Here is a 25712-nt window from a genome sequence, read left to right as displayed (position 1 = left end):
TGCCTCTCCATCAGTGATAACCAGCTGCTTGTCATCCTGGTCAAACCACCTGAAGATAGCTTCTGATAGGAACTTGAACAGCTCGGTCTTGTTGGTGTCCACTTGGAAGAAGTTCTGCCAGTTTCCAGGTATAACTGCTGCTCCGACCACGCATCTACGCACTCCTTTTCCACACTTTGATCTTGCACTGCCTTTCAATGAATCAGCAACGTAGCGGTCCCAGACCACTTGTAAAATCTTCTACAGATACTGGTGACGGCACATCGAGAATTCACACTCATCATCTGAGTTACATGGCTTCATTCCCAATACGACCGAATTCATCCATATTTAGGTTACTTCGAGCCGATGTGCTGAGATGTGTTGCGATTGACTGTAAGAGTCAATAAAAACGCAATTTCAGAAAACGGAAGGGTTACTCAACAAACTGACCAAAACAAATTAGCTTAGCCATGAAAATGGAAACTAGAATGGAAAACTACTTACAAATGGTTTGGCATTGCCGTCAATCGAACGAAGATAACCCGAAAACTAACGAGTTATCATGGTAAAGATATCTCGCCAACACGCCGGTATGAAGAGAGACTTCCTCACTCAGTAGCAAACTGGAACTGGCGCCGTGAAAGCAGAACGGAAATACATGCAGAACCTCGTAACCCGGTAATCCGTGACTGAGATAATCCTATGACCAAACTGCACCCCGCAAACCAAACTCAACTTGATGAACTATGGTTAACAATGGGATAGCATAGAGAACTCTATGGGCACAGAACAAAATAACAATGAATCGAGTCAACAAGTGTAAGCTGGCAACTCAACCGTGCGCGATTCCGGGGTCAATATGCACGCACACCACTTCTACTACCATGTGCCAAGCCAATAGTGCTATGAATGTTTATCATTGGTTTTCATTCAGAATCTGTCTTAATAAGACTAATTAGTCCACTTTAACTTTTTTTTCTCAACCAAATCAAATTGTTACTTTCTTTGACCATTATTAGACCTTTATTAGTAAATAAACTTTCACTATCAACCTGCATTCCTCTCCAGTAAAGCAGATATGTGTCACAACAGTAACAACTGGCGGCCATTTTGAAAAATGGCTACCACAGCCATCAGCGGCTGAATTTGAGATGGCCCAATACCCAAATCTGTTCATAATATGATAGGCTACTAGTGTGCCAAATTTGGTGCTTTCCTCACAAAATGCACAATTGTTATGCTATATTTAGCTAAGTTGCCCCACTACGAGTGGGGTGTTCTCATGTGATTTTGTGGAGGTAATCAGGACACCTTAACCTTTACAAACGTTTACATGACCGTTGTTACGTTGAAGACAAAATGTTGAAGCTGTTCATGATACCATTTACAAAACGATCTGACATTAAATGGCAGTGTGCTTGCCAATTTTAATCACGAACAATAGCTCTGTTTGTGAGCGGACTGCCATTGTCGAAAAGTAAACACGTACCACATGTCACGGTCCACATGATCACTTTACATTGAATTAAAAAACATTTGCTAATTTGAGGTGAGACATCGACAAATCCGTCAGAGACGGGTTCCCTGCTAGGTTCCATGAATTACATACTAATATAATGTGAGTACATCGATTATAATTACATACGAATGCAATGTGAGTCAGGTCAGGTATGGGAACATGCGCCGGAGCAGCGCATCGCTGCGTCCACTTTCCGCCGCCGATATTCTCCATCTGGCCATCCCCCAGGCAGATGCCTGGCCCATCCCCATCTCCTCGAGATGCCGATCAGCCTGCTGCAACCACGAGGCACGTGGTCGGCCCATTGACCTCCTCCACTCTCGAGATTCCCTCACTGAGAGAATCTGGTGAGCAGGATCAGCGTCAGGAAAACGAGCCACATGTCCATACAACCGCAGCTGATGCTCACGGACTATGCAGGTAACAAATCTCATTTGAGTCTCTCTCAGCAACTGCTCGTTGGACACAAAGTCCGACCGACGATAGCCAAGGATTCTCTGAAGAGACCTTGTACCAAAGGAATTATGTCTCCTAGGTACTGGACCGTGACGTCGAAAAATGTGATGCTACGTCTATTAATTACCTGATGACTCCACCGCCGAGATGGACATAGAGATAGAGATAGAGATAGATGTGGGGAGGGGAGTTACCAAAGAGAAAATGTTATGTTTTATTTCTGTTTTATGAAAACACACACACACACACACACACTTTAGAATCCGCAGATTGGAGTCAGTGTGAATACAGACACTACTGTATACAACCCAAAAACCTTGAGTAGCTTTCACCCATGTATTGGGAGAATTTCAATAAACAAATTATAAAAACAAAGTTACATTTATAGATGTTGAAGGGAGATGTGCAGAAACAAATCTAAATATAAACACCTGTCAACCATCATGTTAAGGGGTGAAAAAAAATTGGCTCTGTAATTTAGAAAACATGTTAACGTGGGAAACGTCTCAGAAATGAGGTGTTTTCAATTATATTGTCCCGGAAATGGCCCTTAGTATGCTATTAAATATAGGATTAGCCCAGATCCCCCATTAAATACATGTTTAGCCAGGCTGTTCGGTAATTTGACATTACATGTGTGTCGGGAGGTGTCACAGCCTGTTATTTGTTTGTGCAGTGTTGGTGTGCCGAGGGCTTCTTCTTCTTATTCCTTCCCCTCTCCGGACGAGGCCCTGCCCAGTCGGCTGACAAGGGGAGTGGCCAAAAAGAGGAAGTAAAACTGGAGAAGTACAAAAACTGCAGTCGGTTTTGAGGCGTGCTGGGGCTGCGAGGCGAGCAGAAAAAGAAAAGACAGTGGTGATTCTGCAGAGAGAGAAACTGAACCTGGGAGCACCGGGTCTGCCTTCTGTGGCCTGGAGAAGCGAGCCAGGGCTGAAAGAAAGGCAGGGAAAGGACTGCATGAGGTCAGTCTGCCCTCGGCTGGATGAGAGACAACTGGTGGGAGTCGTGATCTGCTGTGTAGGGGACTGCTGTGTCTGTCTGCGATCTGCTTTGTGAAGGAGGCCTGGTGAACAGGCCAGGCCTGGACTTGTATGCTGGACCTTGTGAGAAACCAGCTGAAACCCACCATCGACCTGACGGTCTGGTGCAGTCGACCTCGTGGGGTCTGAACGCGCGGAGGCCGCGTGCGTGGGCGGTGCGACAAAGGAGGACGAGCACCATCTTGCCACGCGCCGTGCTCGAGCCTGGGGCTTGAATCCGTGGACATCGGATTGTTACGAGCGACATTCGTGCTTTTGACACTTTCCTCTCGTCCATGAAACATCACCAAGTACTCTGTCTTGTCTGCATGCTGTCTATGTCTTGTCTGCATGTCGTTTAAGGCATATATCGGTAGGGACCCCTTCGAAACCCGTAATCCGTATCTCCCTAGTAAAGAACAGGTAAAAGACTAATTAAAACATTGTGTGAATATTTTGCTTGTGTTGTGTTCCCTGATGTTCCCCAATAAATCTGGCTGATTTGTATGAAGTTTCCGCTTTGAATTAATTCGTGTCGCATCGAGGAACGATCCGCTCGATTGGTGTATAAAACCAAAATGGTTACAGACTGGCAGAAAACGCTCCGTATCTGACAAAACCAGTCTGTAACCGGGGTCTATTTCCCCAACTGATAAGGTCCAGGGGTACGTTGGTATCGCAATTGAAGACGCGTGACCCGAAGCCTTGCCGAGCCAGCCGGCATTATAACCCCGGAGAAGGCGGTGGTGAGGGTGGCGCCGAATCTGTAACAATTGGCTATCAAGAGTCGGGTGCGAATCCCCCCACCCCCGGATCCGCAACAATATTTTGCTTTTAAACTCACAAAGAGAAACAGATAACCTGTATAAATCATGTACCTCTACTTTGTAGCAACTGATGACTGTACATCCCGATCAGGACACGAACTGTACTGCTATCGACTTTAGGGCAATCGGGAAGTGGCTTGAGCACTCAAACAAGCACTCCAATTAAATGGTTGGTACCATATAGGATCACTTTAACTTTAAAGCTGGTCTTTACCGCACCCGCAGCAGTTAAAGAAATTAAATGAATTCCTTAAAATTCTGACTTTATCCACAAAAGAGCTGATGTTTAACGTAGAAAAACCCTGGAGACATCGCAAAGTTTAATCGTGCGTGAAGTAAACATTGCAGATTATCCACCATGTTGCTTGCTCCTCTGTGCACGTGTCACGTGGTACATTGGTTCACGGTGTGTGCAAACGTTATAACTTCATTTTAAAACATCTGTTTTTCACCAGATTTGCTTTGATTCCCTGTAGAGCACCTCTTGAAACCTCAGAAAATGTAGACACGGATCTGGCAGATGCTATGGATTAGCAGTCCCTTTGGGGGACAGGGCACGAGGTTGAGCAGTGAATGCATTAAATCATATAGCTCAATGAAGCTGATTAATTTTGGAACGTTCCGAAATGTTTTGTTCACTCAATGTAATTCTCCAAACAGTAGAAAAAGATCAGTTTAATGCTGCTTTGAAAATGTCACATTTTCTTGTGTACATATATGGAGAAGGAGTGTACATATATGGAGAAGCATGATTGAGCAGGCCAAAAAATATGGCGTCTGCAGACACCAGTGAGGTAACACAGGATACGCCTTGAGAACCCAGACAGCGAGGTGGCTGAGGATTGCCTGATGAAGGATATAATTAAATAAAGCTGTTAATTATCTTCAAAAAGGGCGTTTTAATTAACTCAAACACCCAATTTTCACTCTTGCACACCCTTGGAGTTTTCTTAGTATGCATGTACACACACACGCACACGCACATGCACATGCACATTTATTAGTATAGATTTGAGCTTTTTGTTGAGCTGTTGTTTTCATCAAGTAGAGTTTGATTACAAAGCCGACATGTTGATATGAAAGCATTGTGTAATATACAAACATGGAAAGCTTGAAATCTTTGAAATGCCCTCTTCACAATCAACAAAACCTATGAAGAAATAACAAAATGTGACTCATCTTTCCCGATTTTTGGTAAGTGGATGCCTTTGCATCTATTTCAACCCAAAGACTCGTGATTCGGAAATGTGTTTTTTCCGCAGAAGTGTCAATTGTGGGGTTTTAACGCTGTTCGTTTCAATCAGATGTTGAGATTAAACGAACACTGTGTTTTCCCATTTCCTGCTGTTTTGCAGTTGATTTTATTGAAATCTGAGATTGCTTTGGAGCAGAGACTCAACAAAATCTCCCCCTTGAAGCTTCAAGAGCTCAATCATTGGGCAGATGGATTTGGGGAGGTTAATCATATTTGTGAAGAGATTATATGTGCTTGCAAAGCCAGCAAAAAGAATCCAAATTTCTAATTTGAGATCTGTTGGAAAAAATATGGTACCTTTGATGACAGCTCCAGTTCTTGTTGACTTTGTTCTTTGGAAGGCGGTTTGGGGGGGGGGGAAGGGATGGGGAAGGGTATTAGTCATTGCACACGACTGAGCAGATATAATTCGCTCTGAAGGCGAAGGGGTATGTATGTACAGTATGCATCAATGAGTGGTGCGAGGTGGCTAAACTAACAATTAAAATTGAGTGAAGAAGTACAAGATAGAATGATAAAAGAGAGATAGCAGGGTAGGGGAGTGTGAAAGGAATGTATAAAAAAGGGGAAAAAACTTGCAAAGAGGTAAGACTACGAAGAGGCAAGGGAAGGTGTATGTGTGGAGCATATTGGCAAGGTGATGGGGGAAATGGGTGGAGGAGAGAGTGAGGGTCAAATACTTATATTTACATGTGTCATAATTGCACAATGTCCTTTGGAGGTTAGCTATATACATGGTGTTAATGTGCGAGGTACAAAAGTTGATCTCCAGGTTATGACAAGTCCAAAAGTTTATCCAGTGTTGAGCAGCTGGTTGTCATTGAAAATCAATCCAGAGCATTGCAAGTGATTTGTGCATAATGTATTGTCCACATCTTGGTAAATTACAATCAATTACGTTCATTAATGATGATTAACGAATTTATTGGCAGTTTGCAGTTGGATTGAAACTATGGAAATAATTTCCTGCAGTGTGCTATGGAACTCATGGTGGGCCGAATGCATCCCCGAGGAAATGGCTACGATAACTGTTGCTTTTAAAGTGTTTGGTTATTATTCCATGTGGTTTGCAATTGTATTTTCTGTTTCTCTGTGCGTGAGCACCATGCTGATTCAATTTCATTTGTCTGGAATGCTGCAGGGTCTTTTAGGTGGCGCATGTTTTCAGTGTGCTGGCAAAATGGCTGAAGAGGTATGCACACTTACCTTTGAGCAGTCAAACCTGGGTTTGAATCTCGGCTCAGCTATAAACTGCGATCCTCGTACTTCACATTCAGGGTGATTCATCAATGTGTGCATAGAGTCCCTTGGATGAACGTTAAACTGGGTGTTCAGTCTGCTGGCATTAGTTGGCGGACGTTATAAAAATCCCACGGTGTCCTTTGTGAAGGGTCGGTTGTGGTGGAAAGGCAACTGACAGCTGCCTCAATCACTCCCAAAATTAAATAAAAAAAATAACCCAGGTTACATGCATGAAGCAAAAATCATACCGACTGCTTTTAATTCAAAACACCTCGCTGCACTGGAAAACGTGGAGGCAGGAATACTGTACTGTAAATGTTGGAGACTTGTAATATCCTCCCCCACCTGTAGGTGGCCCTACATGATACACATTTACATAGAGCAAATGTAGGGACAGGAAGACTGAACTGTAAATGTTGGAGACTTGTAATATCCTCCCCCACCTGTAGGTGGCCCTACATGATACACATTTACATAGAGCAAATGTTGGAACAGGAAGACAACTGTAAATGTTGGAGACTTGTAATATCCTCCCTCACTTGTAGGTGGCCCTACATGATACACATTTACATAGAGCAAATGTAGGGACAGGAAGACTGAGCTGCAAATGGTGAAGACTTTGTGGAGACTGAACTGCAAATACCCTCTCGCACCTGGAGGCGGCACTACACGGTACCTCTGAGGCACAGGCGGATAATTTATGTCCAACTCCCCTCCCCTCCCCCAAAAGTCCCTCCTCCCTGAAGACCACCGGAAAAGATATAAACACCCCTATACATTAATTGGGATTATGCTGATCCTATGTAGCAAGTCTTGATGTAATAGAGCCAGAACTGTTGGCAGAGGAGTGATACCAACACACACAAACACGGGTCCTTGAATTATAGTCAGGATTTAGGAGTTTGGATGTCTTATTGAACAAACTTTTCTGCCATACCCATGTCGAATTGGTAAGTGGTAAGAGATGCCATTGTTTTAATTGGCAAAGCAAAACAAATAGTGTGACAAACTATTTACCAGACCTATTGGTAAATACTGAAAAAGTATTGCATGTCATTTTGTAATAGTGCAGATGCATTTCCCTTTAAATGCTATAAGCAAGATTTGAAAACTTTTCAGACGACACTTTGAGATATAGCTTTTCTCTGCATCGACAGCTTCACGGGTCCTAATGTCACGTCCCATCTTAAATAACGTGACGAGATGAAGCATTTCACAGATGTACAGTCTGCTATCCAACGAAGGCACACTTAGTAACAGATGAAAAATTGAAACCGTTTGTCTGCCTAATTCAAAGAGTAAGTATTCTAACGATTCAAACAGGAAATCGTTTGTTGTAAAAAGCATCCTTGAACATGTACAGATATGGCCAAATTGTGAGCAATGCTGAAGTTCAACGAACTGGAGATTTAATCTGAGAACAAAGGCTCATGTTCAAAGAGGGGCTTCAACTGGAACAAAGTAAGACATGTATGCAGAAAGTCTTAATAAGCTCCTTCGAGTGTGGATGAAAGGTTTAAAGGATGGTGGAGGAAAATGTGAAGAATTGGGGGAGTAGGTATCTATGTGGAAGCGAGGGAGGGAAGAGAGGATGAAGGGGTTCCTATCGCTGAAAATAATGACATCTTCGGTCTTGAGACCTTGACTGTAGACAAGTGTATCCTCCGCTACACCTGAACCTACCCTTAAATACCTCCTCCCTCCCTCTCTTTCGTTAATGATGTTTTCTGACATGTTAACTAGGACAGTACCGGTACATTTGCTTATCATGCACTCGGGTAGCGTATAATTGATAGGTGTACAGGTTTGGTAATCTTGGCTGTGTTTTGAATGACCAATTTTTCTATAAACATTACTTTGATAAATTAGCTTTTTGAGTGAATATTGCGAGATATACCATTGCTTTTAAGTAATTATGACTGGATTTACCTATGCCATCTGCGATGCACGGAGCTTATGTTTTCACCCCTGTGTATCTGTTTGTTTGTTTGTGTGATATCTCAAAAAGCTATGGACTGTTTCGGCCAAAACTTGGTGGATATGTTGGGTGTGTGACAAGGCCGAATGAATTAAATTTTGGTGAAGATCCGGATTCGTGGGTTATTAAATTTTTAAAGTGATTTTTCACCATTGAGAGATGGGGCCAATAACAATATATCGTACGATATTTCAAAAGTTGTGGATGGATTATGACAAAACTTGGTGGATGAATTGGGGTGATGGCAAGAACAAACTGATTAGAGATTGGTTAAGGTCCGGATCCAGATCAAGCCTGCACATCAGTGGCAGAATGGGATACAAAACATAGACTGTTCAACCTGGCAGTGGTATGTGCTCTACCGAGTGCCGTTCGAGTTTACATATATTTCACTTGCATATATTTTACATATAAAGCCTGGTGTTGGCACAGTGGTTAGGGCAGTGGCTTGGGACCCAAAAGGTCCTGAGTTCAAGCCCCGTTGGGACACTGAATATATATATATATATATATATATATATATATATATATATATATATATATATATATATATATATATATATATATATATATATATATATATATACACTTGGAAACCAAGTCGAAAACATCAGGGGGTTGACTCAGCCTGCCATCCTTCCGAGGTTGGCGAAATGAGTACCAGTTGTACTGGGCCCGGTGTATGCCCCGGTTAGAATAGGTGTACCATATCCCTGTGTGTCGTAAGAGGCGACCAGGGTTGCATCAGGAAGGACATCTGGCGTAAAAACCAAAGCCAAATCATTATGCGGACAACAAAACGAATTTCCGGTGGTCAGCAGGGTACCAGTGGAAATTGTGCGACTGCTGAGCAAAGGATTAGAAGGAGACGGGGAAGGCGAGTTCGGAGGCAGTGGGAGAGGGGGAAGGGTAGAAGTGTGCAGGTGAGAGTTGGCACTCTGAATGTTGGGACGATGACTGGCAAAGGGCGAGAGTTGGCTGATATGATGGAGAGAAGAAAGGTGGACATGCTTTGTGTACAAGAGACCAAGTGGATGGGGAGTAAGGCAAGGAGCATTGGAGGTGGTTTCAAACTGTTCTACCATGGTGTGGATGGGAGGAGAAATGGTGTCAGGGTAATCCTGAAGGAAGATTATGTCAAGAGGGTATTGGAGGTGAGGAGAGTGTCTGACCGAGTGATGAGTGTGAAGTTGGAAATTGAAGGGGTGATGATGAATGTCATCAGTGCATATGCCCCACATATGGGGTGAAAGATGGAGTATAAAGAAGATTTCTAGAGTGAGTTAGATGAAGTGGTGGAGAGTGTATCGAAGGATGAAAGAGTGGTGATTGGAGCAGATTTTAATGGGCATGTTGGGGAAGGGATTAAAGAGGATGAGGAGGTGATGGGTAGGTATGGTCTCAACAAGAGAAATGTGGAAGGGCAAATGGTGGTAGAGTTTGCAAAAAGAATGGAAATGGCAGTGGTAAATACTGTTACGGCTGTGGAAATTCGCAAACCACCATTCAGGTCCCGTAGGTGAGATATCTCTTAAGTACATGTGTAGTTAGCCCCAAACCCGTTGTTTAGAGGGAATAAATGTGATTCATTCGGGCTGCGACGCTTTGAGTCAGTCGTTTTTCTTTCTCTATCTTTTATTTCAAATAAAAACCAACGAGGACGCTCGGTTGGCTTTTCGCGCCATTCTTCTCCGCACTTGGTGTGAGGGGAGAGAAGCGAGGGGAGGGCAGCTGGCCCCCGATTGGTGGATGCGCGGTGTGACGCGGCCAGGGAGGAGGAACGCCCCTCTTCGAAACCTTTCTCGAAGGGGGGTGGAGCAAAGAACAGGGCTCCGGGATATAAAAGTCGGAGACGGGGGAAGCAGTTTTGTCAATGCTCTTGCTGGTAGATGCTCTTGCTTGGTGGATGCTCTTGCTTCGTGGTTGCTCTCGTCTTCCGGCTCGCTCGTCCTGGTGGTCGCTGGCCAGGTCTTTTGTGGGGCAGTTGTAAGACCCCGCTGGCGGGAAGGAGCATCCGTCATTCCCCTCTCCCGACTTCGGGCATCCACGTTCCCCCCCCCCCCTCTATCCGCGCTGGGATAGCGCCGAACACTCGGTCCGTGGCATTGAGTGGCCAACACATGCAGGCGCGAGGCACACAGGAGAGGACCACGCTCGGGCACGGAGTCACGGCCAGGCGGGACCCCGTCGACGGACGTCGGAGAGGGACTCGACACGCTCAGGGAAGTCGCGACTTCCATTTCTTTTGGGTTCTGTGTAAACGTGTGTGTGTGTGGCGCCAGTTTGGTGAAGTAAAACTGTTTAAGTGTTGCGGTGTGTCGGTCTTAGTCTGTTGTAGCTCTGCGTCATCGTTGCTTTATTGTTTTTCGTATTACATTTGCTCTTTGTGCATAATTGTTTTAATTGCTATATGTGTGCTCTGTGTCGTGTGAATAAAGTGCTTGTGTGAACTTGTTCCCCGTTTCGCTGCATCCTTCCCTTTGTTGAATCTCCATCTTGCTTCATGTAAAGGGTTCGGCGTGGGCTTAATACGCCCGATAATTAATCGGAACCGTCGAGGCCGACGATAACACCGCTCGGTTATCCCGATAGTACGGAACGGACCGCTTAAGCGGCCCGTGTCCGGAGTCGACCTGTGGTGAGGTGCGATCGCCCGGTCGACCATCCGCGTGGGTATTTAGGTAGGTCGAGTTTGGCGAACAACCCTATCCCACGCGGGTGGCCGATTGGCACGATCGTGGTGAGGCCGAAAGGCCCACCCGTGACAAGCTCCCGGCGTTAGTCCGAGAGGGTCACGACAGAATTGTCCGTCCAGTGGGCGACGTGCCGTGATTCGAGTCACGTGGCCGATCGTATGCCGGCGGGCGCGAATTCGCAACAATACGTATTTCAAGAAGAAGGAGGAACACAGGGTGACATACAAGAGTGGAGGAAAGTGCACACAGGTGGATTACATCTGAAGCAGGAGATGCAACCTGAAAGAGATTAGTGACTGTAAGGTGGTGGCAGGGGAGAGTGTAGCTCGACAGCATCGATTGTTGGTCTGTAGGATGACTTTAGAGGTGAGGTTGAGGAAGAGAGTGAGGGCTGATCCAAGGACCAGATGGTGGAAGCTGAAGGAGGAAGACTGTTGCGTGAAATTTAGGGAGGAGGTTAGACAGGCGTTGGATGGTGGTAAAGATGGGTGGGATGATTGGGCAACGACAGCAGAAGTGGTGAGGGAGATAGCTAGGAAGGTACTTGGTGTGACGTCTGGACAGAGGAAGGAAGATAACAAGACTTGGTGCTGGAACGAGGAAGTACAGGAAAGTATAAGGAAGAAGCAGTTGGCGAAAAGGAAGTGGGATAGTCAGAGAGTTGAAGAAAGTAGGCAGGAGTACAAGGAGTGGTGGCGAAAGGCAAAAAGAGAGGTGGAAAAGGCATATGACGAGCTGTATGAGAAGTTGGATACAAAAGAAGGGGAAAAGGATTTATACCGATTGGCAAGACAGAGGGACCGAGCTGGGAAGGATGTGCTGCAGGTTCGGGTGATAAAGGACGCAAATGGGAATTTGCTGACGAGTGAGGAGAGTGTGTTGAGAAGGTGGATGGAGTACTTTGAGGAGCTGATGAATGAAGAAAATGAGAGAGAAGGTTGGAAGAGGTGGAGGTAGTGAATCTGGAAGTGGGGTGGATCAGTAAGGATGAAGTGAGGACTGCTATGAAGAAGATGAAAAGTGGAAAGGCGGTTGGCCCAGATGGTATACCAGTGGAGGCATGGAAGTGCTTAGGAGAGATGGCAGTGGGGTTGTTAACCAGATTGTTTAATAAAGTCTTGGAAAGTGAGAGGATGCCAGAGGAGTGGAGATTAAGTGTACTGGTTCCGATTTTCAAGAATAAGGGTGATGTGCAGAGCTGTGGAAATTACAGAGGGATAAAGTTGTTAAGCCACACCATGAAGTTGTGGGAAGGAGTTGTAGAAGCTCGGTTGAGAGGAGAGGTGACGATCTGTGAGCAGAAATATGGGTTTATGCCAGGAAAGAGCACCACTGATGCGATGTTTGTTTGAGAATGTTGATGGAGAAGTATGGGGAAGGCCAGAAGGAGTTACATTGTGTGTTTGTGGATTTAGAGAAAGCTTATGATAAGGTGCCAAGAGAGGAGTTGTGGCATTGTATGAGGAAGTCGGGAGTGGTGGAGAAGTATGTGAGGATCGTGCAGGATATGTATGAGGACAGTGTGACAGCGGTGAGGTGTGCGGTAGGAATGACGGACCGGTTTAAGGTAAAAGTGGGATTGCACCAACGATCGACTCTGAGCCCTTTCCTGTTTGCAATGGTGATGGACAGGTTGACGGACGAGATCAGACTGGAGTCTCCATGGACTATGATGTTCGCAGATGACATCATGATCTGTAGGGAGAGTAGGGAGCAGGCTGAGGCGAGCCTCGAGAGGTGGAGGTACGCACTGGAGAGAAGGGGAATGATAGTCAGTCGGAGTAAGACGGAGTACATGTGCGTAAATGAGAGGGAGGGTGGTGGTATTGTGCGGTTGCAAGGAGTTGAGGTGGGGAAGGTGGATGGGTTTAAATACTTGGGATCAACTGTCCAAAGTAACGGAGGGTGTGGGAGAGAAGTGAAAAAGAGAGTGCATGCAGGATGGAGTGGGTGGAGAAGAGTTTCAGGAGTGATTTGTGACAGAAGGGTAGCTGCAAGAGTGAAGGGGAAAGTTTATAAGACGGTAGTGAGACCAGCTATGTTGTATGGTTTGGAGGCGGTGGCACTAACAAAAAGACAGGAAGCGGAGCTGGAGGTGGCAGAGTTAAAGATGCTGCGATTCTCGTTGGGAGTGACTTGGATGGACAGGAAAAGAAATGAGTATATTAGAGGGACAGCACAGGTAGGACGGTTTGGAGACAAAGTGAGAGAGGCGAGATTGAGATGGTTTGGACATGTGCGCAGGAGGGAAGCGGAGTATATCGGGAGAAGGATGTTGAAGATGGAGCCGCCAGGCAGGAGGAGAAGAGGAAGGCCAAAGAAGAGGTTCACGGATACGGTGAGGGCGGACATGCGGGTGGTTGGAGTGTCAATGGAAGATGTGGAGGATAGAGCGAAATGGAGACGGTTGATCCGCTGTGGCGACCCCTAACGGGAGCTCGCCGAAAGAAGAAAAAGAAGATGTTCTACATGAATGATAACGGGCCATATATTTATTTGAGCAACAAGAAGGTGGGGAGGGCGGCGACATTTGCATCCGTGGATATATTGTGCATAACGATAAGAAAAGGTGAAATTGATAGTGAGTCTTGGAAATGTTACACATGAATGAATGATTTAATTATTGGTAAATATTTACATTTTCTTTGTAGCATTTTGCTTCAATATATTTTTCATCATTTGAATTGTTTATTTCAATTAACTATTTTTTCTGATGCGAAAGAAACCACATTTCTTTTATCTCCACTGGTATTGTATGGTCGGTACTTGCATTGTCGTATTTATATATTGTTATGGTTGTGGGGGGGGGGGGGTATGATGGAGAAATTTCACAGCGAAGTTAGGATAGTATAGAGTTGCTTGGACCGTGGACGTGTCAGAGTCATATTGATGTAAATTAAGTAGGGAGACTATGAGCTGAAGTGTTCCTTTTCACCACACAGGGTGTAGTGCTGTGTTAATTAGATAGGGATTAAGGAAAATTTCCACCACTACGTAATTTCCCCCTGTGACCTTCATTTTTGTTCGTACAAGCCAGCAATACAAGCCAGTTGTTGTTTTTATAACAACAACCATAATAACAAGCCAAACGTGCCTAGCAGGCAGAAGCCCTGCCTTCTCGGTTTGGTGCCAACAAGCCACGCCCGTCGGTGGATTATTAATGGGCATGACGTAAGAGAACGTGTGGAAGAAGGGTTAAGGTCGAAGAGCAGACAGTTGTGAGAATAATGTGACTGGGACGGAGGATCTCACTTTGCTGTCCTTTCTGCACGATGAAATGGCTGCACGATCCTCATGTCATGCTGTGTTTGGCTGAACCGCGAAGTGTGTACATTTCAGAAGCCAGGCGGAAGAGGTTTTGGTTTTGTTGGGTGTGAGGGACGCAGTCGAGAGACCACGGAGCTATGAGATGGCTTGTAATAACAGGGCATTATGTCTGGCTTTTCTTTGACGCATGAAGAAGACGGAACAATTCGCGTATTCGTGCTGAGGCGAATTGGCTCGTGTAGTGGAGCAAGACACTAACCATTGACTCTTGGCTGGGTCGTGAGAGACTGACCTCGAAGCCTCGTGTACATCACCGAAGGGAGCAGCGCCATTCTGCAGAGAGCAGTGACGTCGGCAAGCGCGATCAACGAGGAGGCTGCACGGCAGTTCCTGAGTCCTGGCGTTGGATACCGCCTCATTTTTGGGTGCATCTTTCCATGCAGGACGGAGCGCCTTGATCCCAAAGTCCAATAAAGACCATCTCTGGACCAAGCTAAGTGCGAGAATAAAGGGAGGATTTGCTTTTCTTTTGTATTCGCCTTGTCTGAATTTATGTCCGTGTGGAGAGGCACCTCGACTTTCGACTTTAATTTATCTCACGTTTATTATTACATTTTGAATTATAGCCTTGTGAATATTTCTTCTATTTTCATTGAATCCCCGCATTTATTTTATGTTGCTGGTGTCCGTGTATCTGTTGTGGATTCGAATATAAACCCCCTTGAGCTGTGCTTCCGTCACTCCGCCAGTGCCACCCCGCCCTCCTACACATGCCATAATCTTCGAGGATCATGAGTTCGCCTCCAAGGAAAACCGCTCGGCGATCCGGCCTGGTCGCTGATAACCGCCCGTCCACCACAATTGGGTCGGGGGATTAACCCTTTCCGCCAGACCCGTGACAATATTAACTGCCTTAATTGTGATTAACTTTTTGACGCGCACCAACATTTACTAATTAAGGAGTCTGAGCCAGGAAATTGTGCAAAAATAAACTCCACTGTATTAAACTATGAACATGCCACAGGCTCAATGATGAACCAGATACACTGGAATCGTTAGATCAGATCAGTCGACCTGAATGTAATTGTGGTACATGCCTGAAGGAAGGCACACTCATTGCTGGGTGGTTTGCCATTGTATTCCCAGTGGTAGTCAGGGCAGGTTCCGGCAATAGCTCGCCTACTCTTCGCAAAGGACACTGAATGTGGGATCTTTAACATCTGCCAACTAATGCCGGCAGACAGGCCGCCGGTTTACTAAACATCTGTGGGAAAACACACACATTGATGTCTCACCCTCCCTGTGAAACTTCAGCATGACCGTTAGTAGCTGAGTCAGGATTCGAGCCTATAGGCTAAACAGCTGAGAGGGGAGTTCGCAGATCGATCTAGCAGGTACCAATTGCTAATCACTCGAACTTTGCATATCATTTTTGCCTCGGGCTGGGTCCCCACACATCTCTTGTAAGATTCCTGGTGTTTTCCAGGTTTTTTTTTGAAGGTGACTTTTTCATTTTTCAAGGTTACATTTTCCTACAGAGAAAATACAGTCAATAAGTTCTTACCATCAGCTTTCCAGGCTGTTTCGTTGTACTGATGATACGACTATCGCTCTGACCATATAGTCATTTTATTATAAAATTATAACATACCTGTTTCATTATGTAGTTCAATATTATACCCCAAAGGCATAGTTGAGTGGCTGTATTAATTCCATTACTGCTTCATATTTAATATTCATCATTCTAGTTGAGTCAAAGTGGCTCTATCAAATCCAAAACATGCTTCTAATTTAACATTGACAGTTCATAGTCTATTTCCAGTATATATAGTTTTTTCAGCTCCAGATCTTCATATGTTGGCCATGAGTTGGGTTTTTCCTTCTGACACTTCAATCACTTCTCCCAACAATTCTTGTTTGTCTTTTTCTGCTCTTCTTAGTCTGTCGACTCAGCTTAGACAAATGGCTAGACCTCTGTAGCTGCTCTGCTTTTTCAGATAACGCATCAGCATCCTTCATCAGCAAATCTCTATCACAATCCAGCTGTTTTCTCTTTTTCCTCAGCAACTCAACCTCTTTCTCAGCAAGCTTTCTTTTTGAAGACAATCAAGCCTTGTCTATTCCTCCTTTTTGTTAAGATACTGCTGTCTACCCTGCTGGGCTGACATTAACATAAAATCATAATAAACATGAGTTGAGAAAAAAGGGAAGAAAGATCAGTGCGACAAGTGGCATCCTAGTTTATATCCCTTACATATGGCTCATACATGCCCATTCACAAAGTATGTACGCAGATGTGGTAGTATTTCAATTAATGCAAATACACAAGATGGGATACCACTCCTCACCATAAACATTTCAAAAGCCCTGTGCAGAGATTTGTATGCTTTAATATAACACACAAAATACAGAACACACACATTTACAGACAAAGACAAAATTGAAAAGTTGTCAGAGGTCCAGTCTCTCGTGCTTTGGACAAATCTTCAGGTCAGAAGCCATTTATTTAGTGCTACATTAGGAAGGAACCAGAGCATTGAGTTTCTTGTTTTACTGTCATGGTTGCACCAACGTTGTCACTGTGGTTTTCACAATCCGAGCATACATACCCTTAAGCAAAGGAGAAGCTGTCCACAACGAGCTGTTCCAATACGTCTGAGTGGCTGACTCGTGCAACAACTGAGATATCATTTGTGCAACAATAACAACTCCGCCTCATCACGACATATAAATCCGTCATTTCCTGAAGCAGGAGCCACAACAGGAGCTGTCACAGGTCTTGTAGCATAGTTGATCCAGCAAAAAAGCACCAAAGACAATGGCAGATGCAGCAGCAGCTTTTAGCACCGTGGGTCTCACCTCCAGAAGCGATAACCACTCTATCCTTCTCATCTCTTTCTCTCTCTTTTATCCTAAAATTGAGCCTGACATTCCAGGGCAGAGCTTAATTTTCCCAGAACCAATTGAAAAGTTTTCTGATGGCCTCACTCAGATCCTCTTGCTACTGAGGCACACAACTGGGCTGTGTGGGGAAGTAACTCATTGTCAGGTGAAGTTAATCAAGTGTCCATCAAACTCACTCCACCAATTAGACAATACTAGCGATACCCGTGCACATGCACGGGATAGCAGTACAACATAGCTGGTAGCAGACGACAGACCGTACACGGGGAATGACAAAAATACGCATTGTGCAAAATGCAAGTGGTACTATGGAACGCCAAGACTTCCCAAACATTGTCGGCATGTCCGCTAAGTGCCACAGCAATTTCATAGGGATCGTGTGACAGCGAGCTGAGTTTTTAGTGTGCAAACTTGGTATTATAATAGAGATGACTCAATCTGCATTCCACAGTGTTCATCCATTGTATCACCAGAGGTGAAGTCAGAATGATGACAATTTTTAGTGTTTTTTTTTTTTTTTTTACTGTATTCAATTGCATAATGGGAAGAAGACTGAAACAAAGAATTTAGACAGGACACAAAGACAAGATTCGTACCATGAGAAGCACAGAAAGATATGTGTGGCGTTCAAAATCTTCTAGGAGCGGAATGCTCACAATAGTCCATGAAACACAAACTCTCATAATATTTAAGTACAGCAATGTACAGCATACATATACCGGGCGTCGTGGCGTGCGCCTGTAATCCGGCTACTCGGGGGCTTGGGTTGGAGGATCGCTTGAGGATGGAAGCTCTGCGCTGGGCTGCGCTATGAGAGGGTGTAGGGCAGCCCGGAATCATGGCGAAACCCAATCCATATCCCTGTGTCGTAAGAAGCGACCAGGGTTGCGTCAGGAAGGGCATCCGGTGTAAAACCTATGCCAAATGAGTCTGCGGATCATAACGGATGATCCGCTGTGGAGACCCCTAATGGGCGCAGCCGAAAGAAGAAGAAGAATGTACAGCATATATATATATATATATATATATATATATATATATATATATATATATATATATATATATATATATATATACATATATATATATATATATACATATATATATATATATATACATATATATATATATATGTATATATATATATATATATATATATATATATATATATATATATTGTTATGGTTTTGGGGGTAGATGGAATGATTTAAGAAGGAAGTCAAGCATTGTGTGGAGTTGCTTGGTCCGTGGATGAGTAGAAGTACCTTGATGTAACTAAGTTCGGGAATCTGTGAGCTTAAGTGTTAGTGTCACCACATGAGGGGTGGTGCAGTGTTAATTAGCTGAGGGAGTAAAAATAAGTCCCCCAGTGCATGATTGACCGCTGTGATTTTTTTCCCTATGTTTTTTTATATTGCCAGCCAGGCAGTAAAGCTGGGAAACGCATCCCTGAAACGACAACAAGCAGGAAGCCTCGCCTTCCCGGGTTTGGGGGTGAGGAGGCAATGCCCTGAAGGCAGAGGAAATAGAGAACCAGGAGGAGAGGGGAGAGATCAAAGGCATATTGCATGGGCGAAGGCGCAGGAGAGGCTGGCACATGCCACGGGGATTGTGGAAGGCTCCCATCTGGTTCGGCAGAACACGCACATTAGGTCGGTGCGTGGACTGCACGAGGGAGGTGACACCTTTGAGGAGAGGAAGGCTGGGACATTTGGAGCCTTCATGTGGAAAGCTACTGGACAAGCGCCATTTTCCGTGCATGCACCCGGCTGCGAGTGATGGCGCCATTTTGCTTGCGTGTGCACGTGCTTGTGGAGGGCCTCCATTCCGGGTTCGATGGGGATCAGCCCTGACCCAAGCTGAGTTCCAGTGTAATGATAAAAGGGGGTTGTTTCTTTTCATTTTGTCACCCTTTGTCTGAATGTGTGTGTGTGTGTGTGTGTGTGTGTGTGTGTGTGTGTGTGTGTGTGTGTGTGTGTGTGTGTGTGTGTGTGTGAGGCCTCGACCGTAGGAGTTATTTAATTATTATTAGAACTATTATTCCCTTTTACCTCATCGTCTTATAAATATTTGTGAATGTTCATTAAATGTATTCCTTTTGAAGAAATTGTATTCATGTAATTGTCATGGGTTCACGAATTAAACCCCCTGTGTAACCATTGTCCGTAATCCTTCTTCCATCCTCCATTCCAAGTACTCTGTCACCGATCACCATTGTCCTCCGCCTTTCTCTTCGAGCACATGTTGAAACCTATATCGATCAACGTGTCCGCCTCCTAGTAATAAGGAACTGCTCAGCCATCCCAGGAGGTTGGTCGGTGTTAACCGACTGGCTCTGACAAATTTGGGTCAGGGGGTTAAATTGGGCTGGCCATCCCCGCCACAATATATATATATATATATATATATATATATATATATATATATATATATATATATATATATATATATATATATATATATATATATTGTGATTGGGGTGATGAGAGACACATAATAGACAAGGCCAATTTCTGAGATATGTGACTGCATTGGGCATTTTTAAGGAAAAACTGGTAAACTAGTTTTTCTGAAGCATTTGACTATGCTGAAAATGAATATCTTGTTTACCAAGCTTAAATTTGAATTTTTAGCATCAAAATTATCAAAAAACAAAATGGCTGCCAAGCAAAATTTCAAATGCCCGTAACTTCTGAATGAGTGTTGATAAAGTCATGATCTTTGTGTCTAAGACCATGTTTTTGATAGCTATGAATGCACTGAACACAACAGATTATAATTATATTCAATATATATATGGATGAAACCAGTAAGAATTACATTGCCAGACATTAAAATTAAGTAATAATAACTGATTTGTGAAGAAAACCATGCGAAAACTGATCATGTAACACATATAGCATTTTCAATAAATTCTTAATTTTATATTTGTTGGTGAACATCTTCACATAATAATGATTGTAATGTTACTATGTCAGAATTTATTCACTCGCAATGAATTACATTGCAGACAGTCGAATGTAATGTAACTCACACAAAATGTGTTCAACTCAGTCCATTTTGTTTTTACACATGATGCTACTATCTGCACATTTGCAAGCCCCGGTGCATACCAGTTTCGACTTTCTGCATGTGCAATTAAGAGATGTACATCCCTTTGTGCATCCACATGACACAATATCCTTGCAAGACTTAGGGATGGGAGCAAGTGATGACAGTTTTGGGGATAGCTGTCCTTCGTCCATTGTCCAACCTATGGTTTCAGGTGAGGGAAGGACCTGGTGTGGATTTGTCACCTGCTTCCACACCAGTCTTTGGTAGTGTGCCCGTTGAAACTGATATTTTAGAGCATTTGTTGTTGGAGGCAGTGCTTCTGGTGATTTGATTTTACAAAACAGTTTTACACGGGCCTGATCACAACTGTTGGACTCCGGTACTCCATACAACTTGCACACAAACTTCTCTGCAGTCTTAATTTTTGTTGGGGTTTGCTCTCCTATACCAAGATCTTTGATGAGGTGATTATCCGTGGTGAATACTTTCCATGCAGTCTTCTTGCTGTGTTCTGCAAAGTATGACACTGTATCACACCCTGTTACTGCATGGAAAGGGATAAGGGCTTCGAAGACTGGCTGCGTGAATGGAAGGACCTGTCGGATTTCATGTACTGGAATATACTTCTGGCGTTTGGCAGTACCTGCCTTCATCCATAACTTTGTGCATGCCATTTTGTGAAAATGTGCCACCAGCAGGACCGACATCAGTATCTCGTGCTGATACAACAACACTCTCGGCATTGGTGTGCACACAATGCAGGACAAGTCTGGTATCAGCCTCCTCATGGTTGGCCGCCAACTGTTGAATGTCCAACTCATGGTTTGATGTTTGTACTTCATCATCTCTCTGGAAACCACCAGCAACTACTAAGGTTTTGTTTGTTGGGGCATTTGCAATGAGGTTATTTGAGAGGAAGCATGCTAGATCTGCCTTATTCTCAGGTACGGCGAGAAAGTCAGTCCATTTGGGGGGAACTGGAACTGAGCCATCTTCTATTATTCTTCTGATGAGACGGGCATGCTTCGAGCGTTTCGTCCTTGTGCCAGCCTTGATTGAAGTGTCTCTATACCTATCAAATGTGACATCAATCCTGTCAAAGCATCGGCCCGCATGCATAACCAATTTGACAAATGCATCTGCCAGTTCACCAAAGTTGGTGATGCCAGCAGGTTTACCCAATGAGATGGCCAGGCCTTGCCAGTCAATCACTAGGCATAATGTTCCATCAATTGTAACCTCTGCTGGACATGTTACACCCTGTGTCATCACCTCAAGTAGGACAGATTTGTTCCCAGTCCGCAGACTGCCATTCGTGTATGCAATGGAAACTGGCACAGGCATCAGCTCATGATTTAATATTGTGTGAAGGTTAACGCTCCTCCCAGCCTGGTAGGCAGTAATTCGGCGCTGATGTATACTTCTATCTGCCTTCATAATGGTATATTTTTCCCTGTCTTTCTTGGCTTCATAGAGGGATGAAAAGGTGAGAGCGTTGGCCTTGTGAAATGGATCTCTCAGCCTTCTTGTTGAATGACCATCTTCAGAGATGATTAATCTTTCTTTGACAAATGTCATCAGTTTTACTTGGCCCATCTCCTCAGCATTCAGAAGAGATTGCTGAATGTCGATGGTTGCCAAATCCTTTGTAGCAATATTCTGGAGAAACATCATATCCCACTTCTGGTGAGAACACTTTGAATCTCTGTCGACCTGACATGATATTCTCTTCATCCTCACTATCTCGCTTCATTCTGCCTTTAGTAATTTCATTGTGAATCATTTGATCATCACTCCCTACATGAAACAGTGCCCTAGTTTTGTTTGTGATACAGGCACGAAGGTTGTACGATAGAGCCCATCGGTTCAATGCTGATGTAGTTTTAGTTATTCCCACAATGCCACCACCTTTTTTTTTCCTGTTCCATTGAGCCACTCCTGGCTGCGGTCAGGGCTCACTTGGTTGAATCTTTGGTCAGATCCTTTGACAACAAAGTTGCCTTTGACGAATTCATCTTTCACTTCATCTGGAAGTTTTTGCATTTTTGCCAAATAAACACAGCCCCACCTGGCATAATTGGTGTGATCATATTGATGGAGGCATGGGAGCATTTGCCGAAAGGTAACGATTTGAAGCTCCCAAAGTCCATCCCGTTGAGCCCGCATAAAACGGAGGAGTATACACACCATGTCCATGTACTGCCACCAAAATTGGAAGTTCGGGTCTCTACCTTGGGCAAATGCAGTCATGTGAGTATGAAATTTGGCAGAGGCCAGTATTGCCACTAATGCAGAGTAATCTTGTGGGTCGTTTGATCTCACTGCATTCTCTATATCATCCTCCAGCTCTTGGTCATGTTCCTGCAGATATGGCATCAACTGGGGTATCAGTAATTGCCATAGTGCTTGTACTGTTAGCTTGTGAGCACGAACATCTTTTGCATAAGATTTACCAGCCAACACTTTCTCCGTAGAATTCGGCCCCATGAATCCACTCTCTATCCAGACCTCCGCCAAACCAGAATCCTGTGTGTGCTGACCCAGGATTTTCAAATAGTTCATAGAAACATGCAATCCTCCTAATCTCGGAATCAAAACATCCTTGTATTGAGGATTTTTTTCCCATTTCAGTTCCATCAATGCAGGAAAGAGCGCCTGGTCCACCGTCAGTACTGCATGCTGTTGTTGGAAAGAAGCTGTTATTTGTAAAGTTCTTTGCAGTTATTATGGTGCTGTTATCATCCTTTGAGTTATCGAACAATTCTGTTTGCACTTCAGGAAAATGTGGTTCAGTTGTGCCTTCACAAATGTTCGCAGTAATGATTGTTTCCATTGCTTGTGGAACAATCAACATTGTTCGTTTCAAAGGTTTAATATTCTTTAACAGGTTATCGTGTGTTGGCCCTCTTTGCCAAGCAGCGATTTGTGTGGCATGGAAAGTGTTCTTGCCATCTAAAGTTGCATCATTGATGTCAATATTGTCAGCTGAGAAGTGAATGAACCGTCTGGGAACCAAGTTCGGTGGAACTACAGCTCCATTCACATGCTCCATTTGCTGCAAGGTATTCTCAGCCAATGCTGTGTCAATCCAGAGTATATCTTTGTAGCTGATAGTGTGACCACTATTATGGAACATCGCTACCAGTTTTTTAGACCTAGTTGCTTGGTGCAATGTTGACCCAAGTCCAACATGTTTCGGAGTCATTTTCTTTCCCCCACTCACACTATAGACGAGGTCCTGTGCAACACTACGCACCCTTGTTCTTTTGTGTGCGTCCTCCTCTTCATCTTCCACCTCATCATTATGTTCATCATGATCTAATTCCAATAGTGACTGTCCACCTGACAAGAGACGGATAAACATATTCACACTTGGTGGAACGCAATCTATTGCTGCCTCTTCGCTTACATCTACTCCATTGTATGAAGGGTGAGACAGTATATCTAATCGTAGTTTTAGTGAAACATGAACCATGGAGAGAAAGTCATCTTCTGGGGGTTTGAAGCCAGGAATAGTTGTCAACTCATCATCCAAATCCTGATCATACCATTCAGATAATGGGATACAGCGGAATTTTACAGGCAGAAGTATTGTTTGTTTACCACATGCAGAGTTGTCATGCAGTAAAATAAATTCATAGACATCATTGACAAGCGTTGACAACTTTTCTTTGAATGTTGATGGGCGGCTCATGAAGGATCTTGGAATTTCGATGCCTGCTTCATCTGCCAATTTTTTGTAGTGCAGCCAAACTTGTTCGAGCTCCAAAACATGACCTTCATCCGCTGAGTGCCTCAATTCCTGCCCAAGCCAGACCATGGCTAAATCAAAAGACTTATTTTCAACTTTGGCTTTGGCGCTAGCTCTCATAAACGTCTTGGGGCAATTTGGATGGTAGCATCCTTCTGCTGCCATAATATCATTGACATCTGCCATGCGAATATTGACATTTTCTACATATTTTGCAGCTGACAGAATTTGGTTACTCATGTTCTTGGTCATAACAGTGCATGTCTTTTGCTTCATGCTGGTGCCCTGACAGAACATGCATAGTTACCAGTCTATTTGCTTTGTTTGGCTTCGCAAGCCTGCAGATGAACAGTGTGGAGCATTAGATGCATGACCTGAGTGTGTAGGTAAGGTCTTACCATACTGTTTCTTTAATCGCTGAATTTTTTCCTTGCTTGTATACACAGCAGAACATGACTTATGCCATACCAGTACTGGTGCTGAGATAGCTTTGAAGGCTGAAGTTAGTCTGTCTGTTGCATCTCTGTACTTGGCATCCCTTAACTTCTTCCTTGCTGCAGTGGCATCCCTCATGGAGTTGAGGCCTTGTGACGTTGCATCGAATAATGCATCATGTTTGGATTCTTGACAAATGAGGGACAGCTCAAGGGATACCTTCGTTGATCACTTCAAGCTAATGACTGGGTCCATGACTTCTTTGCTCTGAAAATAAATATGGAACATAAATTATTATTAATAAAGAAAATGTAGGCCTACCTAGAGGTATTAATAACTGCTACAAAATACTAGGTTAGGTTAATATTGTTTTATGCCTCAGTTGAGGATATTTCACTCATATCGAGGCGGTTGGTTTGGGAATGGTGGAGGAAGACCCGGAAATCGGGAGAAACACCGACCTGGGGCAGGTAAACCGTCAAACTTTCTGACACTGGATCGAGCAGGACTCAAACCCAGGTGGTCAGAGACCTGTGATCCGTAAGTCAGTGCTTTAGACCACTTGCCCACCGCGGCCCCTATAAAATAATACATGTTATGCCAGACTAGCAATATTTAACCTAATTGTATAACATACATTTTATCATTATTTGTCCCTTATCTTGACCGAAGAGTGTTAAAATAGTGATTTCAGCATTTCAACATTACACAATTGTTAATCTGATGTGTTCAGCGCATTCATAGCTATCAAAAACATGGTTTAAGACACAAAGATCATGACTTTATCACCACTCGTTCAGAAGTTACGGGCGTTTGAAATTTTGCTTGGTGGCCATTTTGTTTTTTGATAATTGTGATACTAAAAATTCAAAATTCAGCTTGGTAAACAAAATATTCATTTTTCGCACAGTCAAATCCTTTGGAAAAGGTTGTTTACCAGCTTTTCCTCAAAAATGCCTTCAGAACTTTATGCAGTCACATATCTCAGAAATTGGCCTAGTCGAAAAAGAGGAAAAGGGCTAAGGACGCAAGGAGTGAAGGAGTAAGGGACGTACACGGTTGTAGGAGAACGTTACTCGGATGACACAGAGGATTTTGCTTTTGCTCTTGACATGACGAAGGCTGCACAATTCTCGTGTTCATGATGTGTGAATTTGGCTTGTGTGCCGAGTACGACATTGGCCGTTGACGGTTCGGTTGAACCGTGGAGTGTGTACGATTCTGTAGAGGGAAGAAGTGTGTGCCTCGTGGCCTCCTCATGGGGCCTCGGGGGTTGTTTCGTCCTGTGGGCCATCGTTGTGACCTGACCAGGTGTAAGAGAGGAACG

General features: G+C 44.0%; 1 protein-coding gene and 1 pseudogene across 5 annotated transcripts in view; one reads left to right on the top strand and one right to left on the bottom strand.

Annotated features, from left to right (window-relative positions):
* The window catches only part of LOC147024607 (uncharacterized), a 163996-nt gene that overhangs the window by 120842 nt on the left and 17442 nt on the right, over positions 1–25712 (top strand). For 3 of the 5 annotated variants that reach the window (XM_085884663.1, XM_085884662.1, XM_085884664.1), the window contains one exon: positions 6200–8152. In XM_085884663.1, coding sequence (XP_085740789.1) covers positions 6200–6340 — 141 coding nt within the window. In that variant the 3' untranslated portion in view covers positions 6341–8152. Of the gene's footprint in view, positions 1–6199; positions 8153–25712 lie in introns of those variants that run through there. The other 2 variants (XR_015059091.1, XM_085884665.1) reach the window with 1 other exon arrangement.
* Positions 20196–24640, bottom strand: LOC147024608 (uncharacterized; annotated as a pseudogene).

Source organism: Eptatretus burgeri, chromosome 6, assembly GCF_056783735.1.
Source record: "Eptatretus burgeri isolate ZD-2024b chromosome 6, Ebu_testis_v1, whole genome shotgun sequence".
NCBI classification, from domain to species: Eukaryota; Metazoa; Chordata; class Myxini; order Myxiniformes; family Myxinidae; genus Eptatretus; species Eptatretus burgeri.
The sequence above is the reverse complement of the archived record's forward strand: the minus strand, read 5'-3'. Positions and strand labels throughout refer to the sequence as shown.